At 38.6% G+C, this 19,141-nt stretch overlaps 2 protein-coding genes across 2 annotated transcripts in view; both read right to left on the reverse strand.

The window, feature by feature from the left end:
• LOC124393520 overlaps positions 1–19,141 on the reverse strand; it is a 243,501-nt gene that overhangs the window by 16,312 nt on the left and 208,048 nt on the right.
• Positions 1,438–4,405, reverse strand: LOC124393322 (protocadherin gamma-C5-like). Its single transcript, XM_046861065.1, has one exon. The coding sequence runs from the start codon at positions 3,895–3,897 to the stop codon at positions 1,438–1,440; it is 2,460 nt and encodes an 819-aa protein (XP_046717021.1). The 5' UTR covers positions 3,898–4,405.

Below are 19,141 nucleotides of genomic sequence, written 5' to 3' on the forward strand. Positions count from 1 at the left end.
GTTCTCCAGTAATGATGATCATTGTAGAGATTGTAGACAGTAGAGATATTGCAGACAGGAAGGATACTGCAACCAATGATAACTTCACCAGCTGGGAGTACACACCATCAGTGACCAGCTAGGTCAGTAAGTGCATCAAGGATGCCACTGTCTCCAAGAGCACATTCTCATGCTAATTCATCATCTCAGATTTCACTTACATGGCAGGGGACAAGGCGTCTTTAAGCATGGATAAGCACTCACATGCCCAGAGAATCCATAGCCACTTCAAGGACAGCAGCAACAAATGGTGCATGTGGCATGGTATCCACGCCATCACCAATACTTGCAAAGCCAAAGCTAATGCTAAGGCTCGCCCCCAGGAGCATCGCTCCTCTTGGCTTGGCGTGTCTAGCAGGTTTGCTGTACTCAGTGAAGCACCTGCTGAGAAACCTGAAAGAGCTTTGGATGTAAGTGACTTTATTCTAAGGCATGAAAAATTAGCTAGGCCTTTGGGAGCACCACAGGCACAAGTTATATACTGAGTGCCAGGGTGCAAGAAATAGTGGGTAATCTTAGATTTCTATGCAAGCATATGCATGAAGAAGCTAATGATATACACCTTCTACAGTCAGAAGTTACTAAGAGTAACATTCTAGAGGTGTGTAAATTAGCAAAGGCAATGTCCAACGAAGTAGTATGCTCTGACCTCATCTCAATTTGGTTTGTAGATGTAGCGCAACATATCACTAAACATATGTGTAGATCAACAAATACCTTAAAACAAGGTAATCCTAGTTTTTATTTAATACTGTAGCAAAATTAACTAAGAAGCACCAAAGTAAAATGGACCATTAATAGTTAGCAGCCATGATTTCATTGAATAATAATCAAAAATATAATAACTAGCTTTAAATCAGTTTAATTTAGTTAATATAAAATTATCTTTAACTGCAACAAATGGGCACATTTGCTGCCTGGTTAATAAATCTGTTTTTTTTAACAAACAAACAATGCTATTGTTTAAATATTAGTTGGTTAAATTGTATGCTAGAGTAGGTAAAAGAAATTGCCATTATTATTAAGTGCCTTATCCGAAAGCGTGAAGCTATATTTGATCACTTATTCAAGGTTGGAAAATGGACAAAGTTGTAAGTCAGTGGTTAAGTCGTTGGACTTGTGAACAGAAGGTCGCGAGGGCTAATTCCACCCAGCTGAACTGTGAAAATTTAACTGTGAATGTTTCTTTCCAAAACTAGTGCCTATAGAAATTGGTATGCAAGGGAATCAGAAATATCCAGAAATTACAGTATTTGACAATATGGCAATACTTTTTGACAGTAATGTATGACAATTTAATGTATATGTAATATAAAATATGTATTTAATGCCGTAATGTATAGCCATGAATATGAAATCAAAGTGTCTGTAATTGTGGAATATAATATATTAAATAGCTCACACTCTCACCTGCTGACTCTCAAACGTCCACGTGCTGTCTGGTAATGAGGCATCGAGCACACTCAAAGTGTTTGTAAAGTCTGTGGTACTGCTGGGTTTAACGAGGGTGAAATCACTGAATTCGGACATTGGAGACAGATAGGAGCCGAACGACTGACTCTGAGACATCATGTCTCCTCCCAGCACCTCCACATATTTAATGGGTCCATCAGTGTTGAGCTGGATCTGAAGGTTCCTATTTGGGTTTTTATATTCACAATCGCTCTGTCTGATACAGCAACTCGAGCTGCCTCTACTGCTTCGAGCACATTTGACCAACAAGACAAAAAATGTCAGCAAACACAACAACGAAACGGAGGCGAGAGCGATGATGAGATATAATGTGATTTTGCTGCTTTTATTCTCAGGTTTTGTGTTTTTGTGTCTAAAGTCTGAGATTGGTTCCTGAAAGCTGTCCTCTATAAGTATATCCACTGTGACTGTGGTGGACTGTCCAGGGTCTCCGTTGTCCTTTATCTCTATAATCAGTCTCTGAGAGGAGTCATCCTGCTCTGAAACAGAGCGCTTAGTCCTCACCTCTCCTGTATGTACAGTCACAGTGAAGAGAGACGCGTCCGTGGCCTCCGCTAGCCGATAGGAAATCCAGGCGTTATGGCCCGAGTCAGCGTCCACTGCTGTGACTTTAGTAACGAGGTGTCCTGCTTTAGCGGAGCGGGGCATCCTCTGATGAGAGACGGAGCCCATGAGTGCAGAGGGGTAAATCACAGAAGGGGCGTTGTCGTTCTGGTCCACAATGAAAACATGAACCGTAGTATTACTGCTCAGAGTCGGAGAGCCATGATCTTTCGCTTGGACCAGTATCTGAAACACTTTCATCTTCTCATGATCAAACGAGTGCATGCTAAAAATACTACCGTTATCTGAATTTATGTAGATATAAGATGACAATGGCGAGTCCAGTACTCTGGAATCTAGAAGTGAATAAGATATTTTTGCATTTTCGCCCTGATCTAGATCGGAAGCCGACACAGAACACAATATTGATCCAGCAGCGCTGTTTTCTTTCACGTGGACAACGTATGACGATTGTGTAAAAACAGGTGTGTTATCGTTTACATCTACAACACTGACGGGTATTTCTTGCTTAGATGTGAGTTGTGGTGATCCTGAATCCGCAGCAACAATCTCAACATTATATGCAGAGTGCGATTCTCTGTCCAATTTCTGATCTGTAATTAATGTGTAATGATTTGATAAAGATGATTTTAAGGAAAATGGCGTTCCGGGTAATAACGTCAATGTAACCTTAGCATTATCACCGTTGTCTAAATCTTTGGCACTTATTAAAGCTACCACTGTGCCAGCAGGAGCATCTTCCCGGACAGGACTGGGTGAAGATATTAAAATAATTTCTGGTGCGTTATCGTTCATATCTAATACATCTAAATGGACACTACACACACCTTCCATTGGGGGACTGCCTTTGTCTCTGGCTACGATATCAAAATCAAAGGACCTGTCGGTCTCGTAGTCTATATTAGTTTTCACTTTAACATCACCACTAACTCGATCAACAGAAAACAAATTGCTGATAATGTCTGGAGTGTGAGGACCAAACGAATAGTTTATTTCTTTATTTGCGCCTTCATCCTGGTCTGTAGCTCTGACAGTAAACACTACTGCTCCTGGGGCCGTGTTTTCTGTGATTTGCTCGTCATATTGAGCTTTTTCAAAAACGGGAGCGTTATCATTTGAGTCAAGGACGCGAACGGATATTTTTGTTGTACCGGATCTTGAAGGTTTTCCGCCATCTAAAGCAGTGAGTGTGAGGCTGACTATTGACTGTTTTTCTCTGTCCAAAGATGTTTCTAATACGAGCTCTGGCACACGAGATCCATCTTTAGCGATTTTCACATCTAGTGCAAAATAATCGTTTTTGCTCAGTGCGTAAGTGCGCAGTGAGTTTGATCCCACATCAGGATCATGAGCTGATTCCAAACGCAATCTTGTACCAGGCGCGGTTGACTCCGCAATATTTAACGTGCTTTCTTTATTTTGAAAAACTGGAGAATTGTCATTAATGTCCTGAATTTCTATTTCAAAGCGATACAACTGTAAAGGATTTTCTGCAATAGCTTCCAGAGTAAGAATACAAGTGGCTTTTTGACCGCATAAATTCTCCCTGTCAAATTTCTCCTTTACAACCAGCTCACCTTTTGCTTGATCCACACCAAAATACTGCTTACCAGACTCGAGAGCAATCCGTACATTCCGCTCAAATACGTCAGACAATTTTAAATCCAGATCTTTTGCGATGTTTCCAACAACAGTGCCCTCGATTTGCTCCTCTGGTATTGTGTAGCGAATTTGCGCCTCGGTTATATTCCACACAGCAAACGCATAGAACAGACCGGCAATCCACCATTTTCTCCGCATTTTTATCCTCAAGGTCTCCATTCCCAATATTTGCACTTGCTCGCGTGATATACACGTTTTTGACTCATTGCATATATGTAATTAACAAGTATAATTTTTCTAATGATCAAATAGCCAGAGAAATCCGTGCAGGTCCCCAGCTCTTGGCTGAAGCTCGTCTGGTGAGAGTACTGACAATAGAAAGGGGGAGGGAGTGGATCTCTTTGTACTGTAAAGCCTTTCTATTGGCTTTCAACACACCAATAGAACCATAGCTTGCACATTCTTCTTTTTAAAGGAGCAGTGAGTAAATAAAAATAATATATTGTACCATGGCTATTTTGAGTGCAGAGAAAATCTTTTGGAAGGTCACAATTTTGTAGAATTGCAGTAATTTCACAGATAGTTGTCCGCTCAAATGAAATAATTTCAACCAAGATGAAACAATTATCAAGTGTTTAAAAAAAGATGTAAAAAAAGACAAATATACATGCTTGTCGAAAGTTAATAGAGAATGAATGGCTTCTGACCTCTGAGGATTCAGCACCACTGTTAAAGACAGCGACAACTCTCTCCTATCTCTCTCTCTCTCTCTCTCTCTCTCTCTCTCTCTCAGACACGCACACACACACACACACACTTGCAAAGTAATGACAATTAAATGTATTCAAGTACTTTGCTGGCAAACGTAAATTATTTTATCCTCATTCACTGATTTTATTTTTATTTTTTTTTATAAATACAAGTACAAAACTGTACATTTGGTCACTGAAATGGTATATTTTTACTTGTTTTTAGGTAGCACATGTGAGTTTTTAAATTACACCGTTAAATGTATAATTATGGAAAGTAAATAATTTCCTCTGCTTCTTATTATTATTCCTCTTATTATTATTAATATTATTATTATTATTATTATTATTATTATTATTATTATTATTATCATTATTATTATTGTGATGGTGATGATAATGATGGTGATGATAATGATGGTGATTATTATTATTATTATTATTATTATTATTATTATTATTATTATTATTATATGTAAAGATATAAACTAAAGTTGCAGATGTGTAGCTTTAAGCGTCACCCAAGCGATTTTTTTTTGCCACTTTTATTTCTGAAAGCAAATAAAAATCTCACGTGGATAAATCAAGATGTACTGTAAGTTTTACAAAAATTCTGTAAAAATTTCGTAAAATAACTAATTTAAATTTAGAAAGTTTAGATTTACCATTAATAAATGAATAATTGGCTTAAAAGGAAAACTCAGCAAAATGGTAAATTTAACTTAGAATGTCAAGGTATATTATAGACTTGGCCAGCCACCTTGTGACAGCAATCAGCCCTCTATAAACTTTTATACTCAAATAATGAACTTTATAGCAAACACATTTTTATAGACAATTTAACAGCATATTAATTACCTGCCCACTTGTTTTTGTTCTTACTGTTTAATTACTTTCTTAATAAATCGGAAACCGATGGAACCCGAAGCATAGACAGTCATTTTGGCCAACAGGTGGCACTACTCGCCTTGGATAGAAACGTGAAGAAATAATGGCGTTGCGACTGTGCCTGGACAAGTAGTGTCGTCCTTTATACATTCAATTTCATGCTACTACAGGTAAACTGCTGGCTTATTTATTAAACATCTTGTGTGCATAATGTTATGTCATAAATGTAAAATTTATGTTGAATACCTTTTTTTTTTCGTGAAAGTAGCTTAAGAATGTAGGTATCTATATAGTTTCTTCACATTTCTGTATGAGTGTTTCTAAACGTTGACTGGTCGTAAAACCAAACATGCAGTCTGCAGAAAAATAACCCAAGAAAACAACCTTAACCAAATCATATAAATATTCTGTTGGTGTTGATTATGTCGGTAATGCAAATCGTTTGAATCATTAACGGGCAGTAATTTTGCGCAGTTCTCTTGTAAATATGAAGCACGGCTTTAACAAATCAACATCCATTTCAACGTTAGAAACACAATTAATATATATATAAATAATCAAATCCATGCGTTCGTTCAGATGTCAATTTCAGAAATTACAGCTCACCTGCTGACTCTCGAACGTCCACGTGCTGTCCGGTAATGAGGCATCGAGCACGCTCAGAGTGTTTGTAAAGTCTGTGGTACTGCTGGGTTTAACGAGGGTGAAATCACTGAATTCGGACATTGGAGACAGATAGGAGCCGAACGACTGACTCTGAGACATCATGTCTCCTCCCAGCACCTCCACATATTTAATGGGTCCATCAGTGTTAAGCTGGATCTGAAGGTTCCTGTTGGGATTTTTATATTCACAATCGCTCCGTCTGATACAGCAACTCGAGCTGCCTCTACTGCTTCGAGCACATTTGACCAACAAGACAAAAAATGTCAGCAAACACAACAACGAGACGGAGGAGAGAGCGATGATGAGATATAATGTGATTTTGCTGCTTTTATTCTCAGGCTTTGTGTTTTTGTGTCTAAAGTCTGAGATTGGTTCATGAAAACCGTCCTCTATTTGTATATCTACAGTGACTGTGGTGGATTGGCCAGGGTCTCCGTTGTCCTTTATCTCTATAATCAGTCTCTGAGAGGAGTCATCCTGCTCTGAAACAGAGCGCTTAGTCCTCACCTCTCCTGTATGTACAGTCACAGTGAAGAGAGACGCGTCCGTGGCCTCCGCTAGCCGATAGGAAATCCAGGCGTTATGGCCCGAGTCAGCGTCCACTGCTGTGACTTTAGTAACGAGGTGTCCTGCTTTAGCGGAGCGGGGCATCCTCTGATGAGAGACGGAGCCCATGAGTGCAGAGGGGTAAATCACAGAGGGGGCGTTGTCGTTCTGGTCCACAATGAAAACATGAACCGTAGTATTGCTGCTCAGAGTCGGATTGCCATGATCTTTCGCTTGGACCAGTATCTGAAACACTTTCATCTTCTCATGATCAAACGAGTGCATGCTAAAAATACTACCGTTATCTGAATTTATGTAGATATAAGATGACAGTGGCGAGTCCAGTACTCTGGAGTCTAGAAGTGAATAAGATATTTTTGCATTTTCGCCCTGATCTAGATCGGAAGCCGACACAGAACACAATATTGATCCAGCAGCGCTGTTTTCTTTCACGTGGACAACGTATGACGATTGTGTAAAAACAGGTGCGTTATCGTTTACATCTACAACACTGACGGGTATTTCTTGCTTAGATGTGAGTTGTGGTGATCCTGAATCCGCAGCAACAATCTCAACATTATATGCAGAGTGCGATTCTCTGTCCAATTTCTGATCTGTAATTAATGTGTAATGATTTGGTAAAGATGATTTTAAGGAAAATGGCGTTCCGGGTAATAACGTCAATGTAACCTTAGCATTATCACCGTTGTCTAAATCTTTGGCACTTATTAAAGCTACCACTGTGCCAGCAGGAGCATCTTCTTGGACAGGACTGGGTGAAGATTTTAATATGATCTCTGGTGCGTTATCGTTCATATCTAATACATCTAAATGGACACTACACACACCTTCCATTGGGGGACTGCCTTTGTCTCTGGCTACGATATCAAAATCAAAGGACCTGTCGGTCTCGTAGTCTATATTAGTTTTCACTTTAACATCACCACTAACTCGATCAACAGAAAACAAATTGCTGATCGTGTCTGGGGTGTGAGGACCAAACGAATAGTTTATTTCTTTATTTGCGCCTTCATCCTGGTCTGTAGCTCTGACAGTAAACACTACTGCTCCTGGGGCCGTGTTTTCTGTGATTTGCTCGTCATATTGAGCTTTTTCAAAAACGGGAGCGTTATCATTTGAGTCAAGGACGCGAACGGATATTTTTGTTGTACCGGATCTTGAAGGTTTTCCGCCATCTAAAGCAATTAGTGTGAGGCTGACTATTGACTGTTTTTCTCTGTCCACAGATGTTTCTAATACGAGATCTGGAACACGAGATCCGTCTTTAGCGATTTTCACATCTAGTGCAAAATAATCGTTTTTGCTCAGTGCGTAAGTGCGCAGTGAGTTTGATCCCACATCAGAATCATGAGCTGATTCCAATCGAAATCTTGTACCAGGCGCGGTTGACTCTGAAATATTTAACGCGCTTTCCTTATTTTGAAAAACTGGAGAATTGTCATTAATGTCCTGAATTTCTATTTCAAAGCGATACAACTGTAAAGGATTTTCTGCAATAGCTTCCAGAGTAAGAATACAAGTGGCTTTTTGACCGCATAAATTCTCCCTGTCAATTTTCTCCTTTATAACCAGCTCACCTTTTGTTGGATCCACAACGAAATACTGCTTACCAGACTCGAGATCAATGCGAACATTCCGCTCAAATACGTCAGACAATTTTAAATCCAGATCTTTTGCGATGTTTCCAACAACAGTGCCCTCGATTTGCTCCTCTGGTATGGTGTAGCGAATCTGAGCCTCGGTTATATTCCACACAGCAAACGCATAGAACAGACCGGCAATCCACCATTTTCTCCGCATTTTTATCTTTAAGGTCTCCATACCCAATATTTACACTTGAACGCGTGATATAGACGTTTGTAACTCATTGTATATATGTTATTAAAAAAAGTATAATTTTTCTATCGATCATATAGCCGGAGAAATCTGTGCAGGTCCCCAGCTCTTAGCTGAAGCTCGTCTGGTGAGAGTACTGACACAATAGAAAGGGGGAGGGAGTGGATCTCTTTGTACTGTAAAGCCTTTCTATTGGCTTTCAACACACCAATAGAACCATAGCTTAGACATTCTACTTTTTAAAGGAACAGTGAGTGAAAAAAAGTATTGTACCCTGCCTATCTGAAATGCATAGACAATCTTTAGGAATGTTGCAATTTTTCAGAACAGTAGTAATTATAAAGATGGCAGTGTGCACGGAGGTAAAAAATATTACCCAAGCTAAAACAACTATCAAGTGTTTAAAAAAGATAATTTAAAATTAAGAGTACAAAGGAAATGAATGGCTTCTGAGCTCTGAGACTTCAGCACCACTGTTAAAGACAGCGACAACTCTCTCTCTCTCTCTCTCTCTCTCTCTCTCTTTCTCTCCCTAGGTTTCTGTGTTGCTGTTTTTGTGTGTCTGTCTGTCTTTCTCTCTCTCTTGCACACACACACACACACACACACACACACACACACACACACACACACATACACTCACACCTAATGTGTGAGTGTATACACTCGCAACGTAATGACCCTAACACTATATTGCCAAAAGTATGTGACACGTGGTCATAAGTATGATATATGCTTTTTGAGCATTGCATTCCACATTTGGTCCCAGTTTGCTTTTACATTTCCCTCCACTCTTCTGGGAAGATGTTCCACTACATTTTGGAGTGTGCTTGTGGGCATTTGTGTTTATCAGCCACAAGGGTCTAAATAAACTCAAATGGTGATGTAGGTGAGGAGGCATGTGGTGCAGTCAGTGTTCCAATTCACCCCAGGGGTGTTCAGTAGGGTGGAGAACAGAGCTCTATAGCAGGCAACACAAGATTTTCTTCTCCAAACAATGTAAGCCATATCTTTATGGAGCTCACAGTGCACAGGGGCATTGCCATGCTGGAGCAGGTTTGGGTTTTCATGTTCTAGTGAATGCAACATTTTAGTATACCACAAAGACATCCTATACAATTGTGTGCCTCCAGCTTTGTGCCACATATGGCAGGAAAGGTCAAGTGTCCCAATACGTTTGTCTACATATTGTCAATGTATTTGTATTAATTTACAGGTACTAGAGGTTGTACGTAATGCATGAGTTCCAAAACCAAAATTCATTTATTCATAACAACTGTTAAAAACAAAAGTGCCAAACTGTGTGGTTTTGGAATGGTATAAATTGAAGTGGGACATGTGAATTGTTTTTAAAGTACATCATTAAATGTATAATTATGTAAAGTAAATTATTTATTATTATTATTATTATTACTATTATTATTTATGATTATTATTATTATTATAATTATTACTATTATTATTATTATTATTATTATTATTATTATTATTATTATTATACATTTTATATTCAAATAGCCATACTAAAGGTACAAAATGTCTAAATGTTTTAATGGTGGCACTCAAACGACAGTAAAATTAAAACAGATTTTTTTTGCCACTTTTATTTCTGAAGGCAAATGAAAACCTCACATGAACGAATCTGGATGTACAATGCATTAATACAGTATTGGTTTAAAAGGAAACGGTTAAATTGCACCGATAATGTCAGCCAGCCACATAGTGACACATTTTAGCCTCTAACCTCTATAAACCTCTAAAGTCAAATAATAAACGTTTTCGCATTTTTAACACGTGTTATAGCACCATATAAATTAACTGGTACAGTATAAATGTAATATTTACGTTGGATACTGACAATCTATGTTGAGAATGTAGCTTAAGAATGTAGCGATCTAGCTAGCTTCTTAACATGTCTGTATGGGTGTCTGATTGGTTGTAAACATGTATGACGCAGTCTATAAAGTAACTACCTAATTCATTGTTTAAAAAAAAAAACATTTTATTGGTGTTGATTATATCGCCAATTTCCATCTGGCATTATTGCAATTATCTGAACAATAAAGTTCAGTATTGTTCTTTTAATGTAGGCAGTCCGTTTGCCCAGTTTCCTTGTAAATATGAAGCACATTTCTAACAAATTGGCATCCTTTCCCACGTGAGGAAACAAGCAAAATATGTAAATAATTATATGAACGCCTTCGTTCAGATGTCAATTTAAAAAATTACAGCTCACCTGCTGACTCTCAAACGTCCACGTGCTGTCCGGTAATGAGGCATCGAGCACGCTCAGAGTGTTTGTAAAGTCTGTGGTACTGCTGGGTTTAACGAGGGTGAAATCACTGAATTCGGACATTGGAGACAGATAGGAGCCGAACGACTGACTCTGAGACATCATGTCTCCTCCCAGCACCTCCACATATTTAATGGGTCCGTCAGTGTTGAGCTGGATCTGGAGGTTCCTATTTGGGTTTTTATATTCACAATCGCTCTGTCTGATACAGCAACTCGAGCTGCCTCTACTGCCTCGAGCACATTTGACCAACAAGACAAAAAATGTCAGCAAACACAACAACGAGACGGAGGAGAGAGCGATGATGAGATATAATGTGATTTTGCTGCTTTTCTTCTCAGGCTCTGTTATTTTGTGTCTAAAGTCTGAGATTGGTTCATGAAAACCGTCCTCTATCAGTATATCCACAGTGACTGTGGTGGACTGTCCAGGGTCTCCGTTGTCCTTTATCTCTATAATCAGTCTCTGAGAGGAGTCATCCTGCTCTGAAACAGAGCGCTTAGTCCTCACCTCTCCTGTATGTACAGTGACAGTGAACAGAGACGCGTCCGTGGCCTCCGCTAGCCGATAGGAAATCCAGGCGTTATGGCCCGAGTCAGCGTCCACTGCTGTGACTTTAGTAACGAGGTGTCCTGCTTTAGCGGAGCGGGGCATCCTCTGATGAGAGACGGAGCCCATGAGTGCAGAGGGGTAAATCACAGAGGGGGTGTTGTCGTTTTGGTCCGCAATAAAAATATTAACCGTGGCGTTGCTGCTCAGAGCCGGAGAGCCATGATCTTTCGCTTGGACCAGTATCTGAAACACTTTCATCTTCTCATAATCAAACGAGTGCATGCTAAAAATACTTCCGTTATCCGAGTTAATATAGACATACGACGAGACAGGAACATCTTGACTTTTAGAACCGACAAGTGAATAGGTTATCTTAGCATTTTCTCCCGTGTCCAAATCCGAGGCATATACAGTCGATATAATTGATCCTGGTGTTATGTTTTCATTAATATAAACCGAGTACACGGGCATAAAAAAAACAGGCGCGTTGTCGTTGGCGTCTAGTATAATCACTCTGACCATTTTTTCTGTTGACAAAGGAGGAGATCCAGAGTCACACGCTTTGAGTTCAATATTATATTCTGGAAACTTTTCTCGGTCCAGTTTTGCATCTGTGACAAGCGCATAATGATTAGAAAACGTGGGTTTTAATTTAAAAGGATGATTTTTGGACGTGGTTAAAGTCACGTTTCCGTTAACACCCGAATCCAAATCATTCACATTGATCAGAGCGACCATTGTGCCAAAAGACGCGTCCTCTCTCACGGGTTTAGGTGAGGAGGCTATGATGATTTCTGGAGCGTTATCATTAACATCCACGACCGCCACCTGAACTCTACAATGTCCTTCCATGAGTGGCGTTCCTTTGTCTCGCGCTCGTATATCAAATTCGTATGACGTGCTACTTTCATAATCCAGATTCTTTAACAATGATAATTCACCTGTCTCCGAGTTGATTGCAAACATATTTTCAATAGGTTCTGGTGTGTGTGCTCCAAATGAGTACTCGATTTCACTGTTCACACCTTCATCCGAATCGTTCGCTTTTACCGTTAATATCAGAGCACCTGGATCGCAGTTCTCCATTACTTTAATCTCATATACATCTTGATTGAATGCAGGGGCATTATCATTGTTATCAAGTATCCTTACTGTAATTTCGGCACTCCCTGATCTAACCGGATTCCCCCCATCGATTGCGGTCAGGATAAGATGGTGAAGCGCCTGCTTTTCTCTGTCAAACGCTTTCTGTAAAACAAGTTCAGGAATTTTTGTTCCATCTTTGTTATTCTTAACGTTAAGCACAAAGTGCTCGTTTTTATTAAGATCATATGTCCGTACCGAGTTTGACCCAACATCCGGGTCGTGAGCTGGCTCTAACCGAAATTTAGCTCCTGTCGGTGTGGATTCTGGCACGTCTACGGTGTTAGTATCTACCTGAAAACGCGGAGAGTTATCATTTATATCCTGTATTTCGATTTCCACGCGGTAAAACTGAAGTGGATCCTCGATTATGATTTGCAGCGGTAGCACGCAGTTGCTGTTTTGTCCGCATAGACTGTCTCGGTCTATTCCATCCTTCACAATCAAATGTCCGTTTCCTGAATCCAATCTGAAATACTGCTTACCGGATTCAGACGCTATCCTCAGTTTTCTCTCGGAAATCTCCGGTGCAGAAAATCCTAGATCCTTTGCTATATTCCCAATAACGTAACCTTCCTTTTGCTCTTCTGCGATGGTATAGCGGAGCTGCGCGTCTGTTTCATTCCACCAAACGACCACACAGAGCAGCCAGAGCGCCTGGAAAAATGGAACCTCTCTTCCTTTTTGAGTCTTCATTTCCAAAAATGACTGACCCTCGAGTTTTTCAGTTTCCTTGGAATCATTTTATTTTAAACTAAGCACAAGAGTAAAATAAGGTTTTTTTGTTTGTTTTTCAGCATCGATACGGTTAGCAGATAGCTTCGTACATGCCAGTACGTTTACCAGTGCGTATAAGGTTTAGGCATTGTGCTCAAAAGAGCTCCGAGGGGAGGGAGTGGATCTCTTTGTGCACTTTAGCTTCCTATTGGTGGACAGCGCTCCAGTAATAGAGCGCCAGTGAATTGTGCCATGACTTAAAGAAACAGCAGCCAGAAGGACTAATGTCCTCAAAATTCAAGCGCGTATTCATAGGATGGTGCATGATTTTTATTTACTTTAACTTATACTGGTAGCATATTTATGTATGGGTGCACATAACCATTAATAATGATGGAAAGAAATATGTAAACCTGCTACCTTAAAATCTAAATAAGGTCAAAATTCAAACAATTGGTGTTTCCATGCTAATTATATTTGCTACATGACTGCATATTGAATGTAAGCAAATCTATGAAAAATGTTCTTATCATGTCAGATGACATCAAATTTCACATTACATTCCTACAAATGGGCAACATTACTGTGGCCCTGTAACCATAAAGTAGAAATTCAGAGTATTTTTTAATTTCTCAATAAGATAATGAATAAGAAATGAACAAAAATCGAAGCTCACCTGCTGACTCTCAAACGTCCACGTGCTGTCTGGTAATGAGGCATCGAGCACGCTCAGAGTGTTTGTAAAGTCTGTGGTACTGCTGGGTTTAACGAGGGTGAAATCACTGAATTCGGACATTGGAGACAGATAGGAGCCGAACGACTGACTCTGAGACATCATGTCTCCCCCCAGCACCTCCACATATTTAATGGGTCCATCAGTGTTAAGCTGGATCTGAAGGTTCCTATTTGGGTTTTTATATTCACAATCGCTCCGTCTGATACAGCAACTCGAGCTGCCTCTACTGCCTCGAGCACATTTGACCAACAAGACAAAAAATGTCAGTAAACACAACAATGATACAGAGGACAGAGCGATGATGAGATACAATGTGATTTTGCTGCTTTTCTTTTCAGGCTCTGTTTTTTTGTGTTTAAAGTCTGACATTGGTTCATGAAAACCGTCCTCTATCAGTATATCCACAGTGACTGTGGTGGACTGTCCAGGGTCTCCATTGTCCTTTATCTCTATAATCAGTCTCTGAGAGGAGTCATCCTGCTCTGAAACAGAGCGCTTAGTCCTCACCTCTCCTGTATGTACAGTGACAGTGAAGAGAGACGCGTCCGTGGCCTCCGCTAGCCGATAGGAAATCCAGGCGTTATGGCCCGAGTCAGCGTCCACTGCTGTGACTTTAGTAACGAGGTGTCCTGCTTTAGCTGAGCGGGGCATCCTCTGATGAGAGACGGAGCCCATGAGTGCAGAAGGGTAAATCACAGAGGGGGCGTTGTCGTTTTGGTCCACAATGAAAACATGAACAGTGGCGTTGCTGCTCAGAGACGGTGATCCATGATCTTTCGCTTGGACTTGGATCTGAAACACTTTCATCTTCTCATAGTCCAACGAGTGCATGCTAAAAATACTACCGTTATCCGAGTTTATGTAAATGTACGACGAGACAGCAACATCTTGAACTTTAGAGTCCAAAATGGAATACGAGATTTTGCCATTTTGTTCGAGATCGGGGTCATGTGCCGATACAGAACAAAGAATTGACCCGTGGACAGAATTCTCTCTTGTGTAAACTGTATACGACTTTTGAGAAAAAACCGGAGGATTGTCATTAACGTCAGAGATACTAATTTTGACCATTTTCACTGCATGCTGAGCTGGAAAGCCAAAATCAACTGCATTTAATTTGATTTCGTACTCTGGATATTTCTCTCGATCTAGTGGACCGTTAGTAACCAGTGTGTAACGATTAGATAGTGAACGGTTCAGTCGAAATGGTGAGCTGGATGCCACAGTGAGGTTTACTTTTCCATTTTCACCAGAATCTGCATCTTTAGTGCTAATTAGTGCAATGACCGTGTTATTCGGGGAATTTTCAGGCAATGGACTAGAGAGAGACGTAATGACTATTTCTGGAGCGTTGTCATTAATGTCATTGATCATTATTTTTACACTACAGTGCCCTTCCATCTGTGGGATTCCTTTGTCTTTAGCCATTATATCGAATTTATATAAATTGGCCTGCTCAAAATCGAGTTTTCCTTTAACACTAATCACACCTGTAGTCGGATTAACATCAAAAACAGTCTTCAATGCGTCAGAGGTTTTGTCTGCAAAAACGTACTCGATTTCACCGTTTGCTCCCTCGTCTAAATCTACAGCACTAACCTTGATTATTTCATTTCCAATAAGCTCATTTTCAGCGACGTTTGCTTCATAAAACGATTTCTCAAACTGGGGCGCGTTGTCGTTATTATCCACCACTATAACGTCCACTTCACAAGTGCCAGATCTCACCGTTTTTCCGCCATCTACCGCCGTCAGTATGAGTCTGTGAGTAGCCTGCTTTTCGCGATCAAGAGGTTTATCCAATATCAACTCCGGGATTTTTATGCCATCTTGAGTTTTTACATTTAGTACAAAATATTTATTGCTTCCCAAAGTGTAAGACTGCAGAGTATTTGACCCGACGTCAGGATCGTCCGCGCTCTCAAGGAGAAATTTTGCACCAGGGTTGATAGATTCAGGAATATTTATAACACGCTGATTAGATTGAAAACTCGGCGTGTTGTCATTAATGTCTTGTATTTCAATTTCAACACGGTGTAACTGCAGAGGATTTTCTATGACTGCTTCCAGAGGCAATAAACACGGAACAGTGTGTCCACAAAGGCTCTCTCTATCTATTCTTTCATTCACAATTAGCTCTCCGCTTTCCCCAGAAACACTAAAATACTGCTTACCCGATTCCGAGGCAATTCGCAATTTACGATATGCAACCTCAGATAAATCCAAACCAAGATCTTTAGCGATATATCCGACCACGGATCCTTCTTTTAGCTCCTCGGGAATGACATAGCGGACATGCGCCTTTATTATATTCCAAATAAGGATGAAATAACAGCAGTATATTGTCGTCCTAAAAAACATCATTTCCATTGTGCCACGAAAAGAAAAACGATTATCCAGTACGTTCTAACTTTGCATAGCGTTTAAAGTCAAAACAAAAACACACGTAGTATTTTAAGTACATGTTCCACTGTTAAAGAAATAGCCTTTGCGCAGGCTTTCCGTTTTCCTGAGCACCGTGCACAGTATGGTAACACACATAGTAGGGAGGGAATAGATCTCTTTGTGCAGCTCCGCACCTCATTGGTGCCGCCGCCAAAACCAATCAGATCCCGTGTGTCTTTCTGTATGAACACCAAAGATCTGAGACTCAAATGGACGTTTAGCTAAATCGATAAAAAGAATGACTTTTTGATATATATATATATAAAAAAAAAAAAAAAAAAATATATATATATATATATATATATATATAGTAATTAAAACACTATGTATATATTATAAATTATATATTAGCTAAACGTCTATTTGAGTCTCAGATCTTTCATGTTAATTCTATTTTTAAATATATATATATATATATATATATATATATATATATATATATATATATATATATATATATATATAATGTTATTTTTAATTTTATAAAATATTATAAAATATAAAATATATATAAAATGTATAATATATATTATAATTATTATTATTATTGCTATATATCCCATTCATATTTAAAATGTTTAACATTCAATTATATTTGAATTAATAATCAATTTCATATATATATATATATATATATATATATATATATATATATATATATATAAAATATTATTTATATTTATATATAATTTTGTGTGTAGATTTAAGAGAGCTTGGGCATCCGAACAAGGATATACTTAAAACAAATTAATAATAGAAAAAAACAAAAAAAGAAATTATGGACGATTGTATCATATAACGGAAAGAATAATAAACTACACAAGATCGAGTGTGATTTCTAACAGTCATTCTGTCTATCCGAGCTAATCTTCTTAGCAACAAAGGAAGCAACCATGAGACAAAAAATGTAGGGGGGAAACAGCCGCCATGCTGCATTTCAGCACCACAAAGCTGGACAGCGCCACCCAGACGACCAACTCGAGAATGTTTTTGAGTGCATTGGGTGTGTTTACTGTTTCAAACAGCTTCGTCTAAAGTATTTAAAATAATTCCAGCTAAAAAAAATACACGCTACCATGGAATCAAGGCTTAAAACAAATATTTACCAAAATATTATTTAGTTGCAAATATTTAATTGATGTTTTTCTTTCTTTCTTTCTTTCTTTCTTTCTTTCTTTCTTTCTTTCTTTCTTTCTTTCTTGCTTTCTTTCTTTCTTTCATTGACAATTGCAATATTTTCTCTACTTTCTCTAACGATCCACATGTGAGTCATGTTTTAAACTTCGGTGTTTACTAGTAATAAAATAGACCACAAAGACGGTCTCAATCTTTGACGGCAACAAAAACTACTTGAATTCTAAATACAACAAAACATAACACATACACCTTTCTGTACACTGCCAGGCAAATATTTAACACCTGATTGCTATATTGTAGTATTAACTACTAAGCAGAACTGAAACACTGCATATATATATATATATATATATATATATATATATATATATATATATATATATATATATAAAATTCTTTTTTTTTTTATTTTAATTTAGGAATATGGACAGCTGATCTCAGATCTGAGTCGTACTGAGTCATATTTTTTATGTCAGTTCATGGCAGGTGTTTTTGACTTACCTTTATCTGCTGTATAGATTTACATATTTGCAAAACATCTTTTTCTTTATATAAAATCATGAATATGCTCTAATAAGACAGTGAAAGCATTGATGTTGAAAACAGTGATGTTATGCATTCATTAATTTGTACTCTACATAGTTTTCATAGAGGAAATACTGCTTTCTATATTCCAATGTATAAATAAATGACATTTGCTTTAATACTGTAATATACATATAGTATGTGTACAACCACTTTTGGTTTCAAATGCTACATAGTTCCATGATTTCTATCTGGATTCAGGTAATTTAGACACATGAAAATGTATTTTATGTATGCTGTGTTACACTATAAGAATAATAATGCTTACCTTATATGGAGAAACGTAGGAAATTGTGGACAAAATGCATGAAAAGAAAAACAGAAAAGAGAAGATTAGGGTCAGAGTTACAGCAAACAGTGTTACATCTTACAGGTGACAAATAATCAAGGGCACGAAAGAAAATTCGCAAAAACCAAACTGTCCAAATAAAAAAAAGTGCTTGAAAGAGCGTTGTGTGATTGCAACACAAGAGGGAGCATGAGAGCTGAAGACGTAGTACGCATGCGCGTACATAACAAAGATGAATAGAAGGTGGGTGGGAGAGTGAGGGAAAGAAAGGGGGTCTAACACAATCACCAGCACATGGAACTCCCTGTGGAACTGATCTCTCCACCCTCCTATTGAGAAAATGGACCAGTCTGCCCTGAGTCTGTTGCCATGGAAAAACATGCACCTCATGTTGAGATGAGGGATATGCATATGAAAAAAAGGAGAAGGCGAGAAAGAAACATTGGATGTCTGATGATTATTAGGTGAATCACAGATTTGGATACAAGATTCAATTATTTCACAGAGAAGGAATCATAACAGTAGGGCATTTCAAGTGATTTTGAGGCATTGAAACAAATGTGTATGCAATACAAATACAAAAACAAAAACAATAAAGAACCCAATAATGTGCAAATCAGACTTCAGACTTTTTGATGGAAAGATTCTAAAAAGAAATAGCAAACAGTTTAGCAGAGTGATACACTGTATGTGTAAAATCTATCTGGAGATCTAAAAACAAAAGGTTCTACTGCAGTGGCCACTCCCTGTCTTCCACGTGGCTCTGTTTTTCCTGATAATAGCAGCTGAATGAGGAGAGAGAGAAAGAGACAGAAGTGCTGTGTACTTTACTGTACATATCTGCACAATGTTGATTTGTG

This window comes from Silurus meridionalis, chromosome 11 (genome assembly GCF_014805685.1).
Source record: "Silurus meridionalis isolate SWU-2019-XX chromosome 11, ASM1480568v1, whole genome shotgun sequence".
Taxonomy (NCBI): Eukaryota; Metazoa; Chordata; class Actinopteri; order Siluriformes; family Siluridae; genus Silurus; species Silurus meridionalis.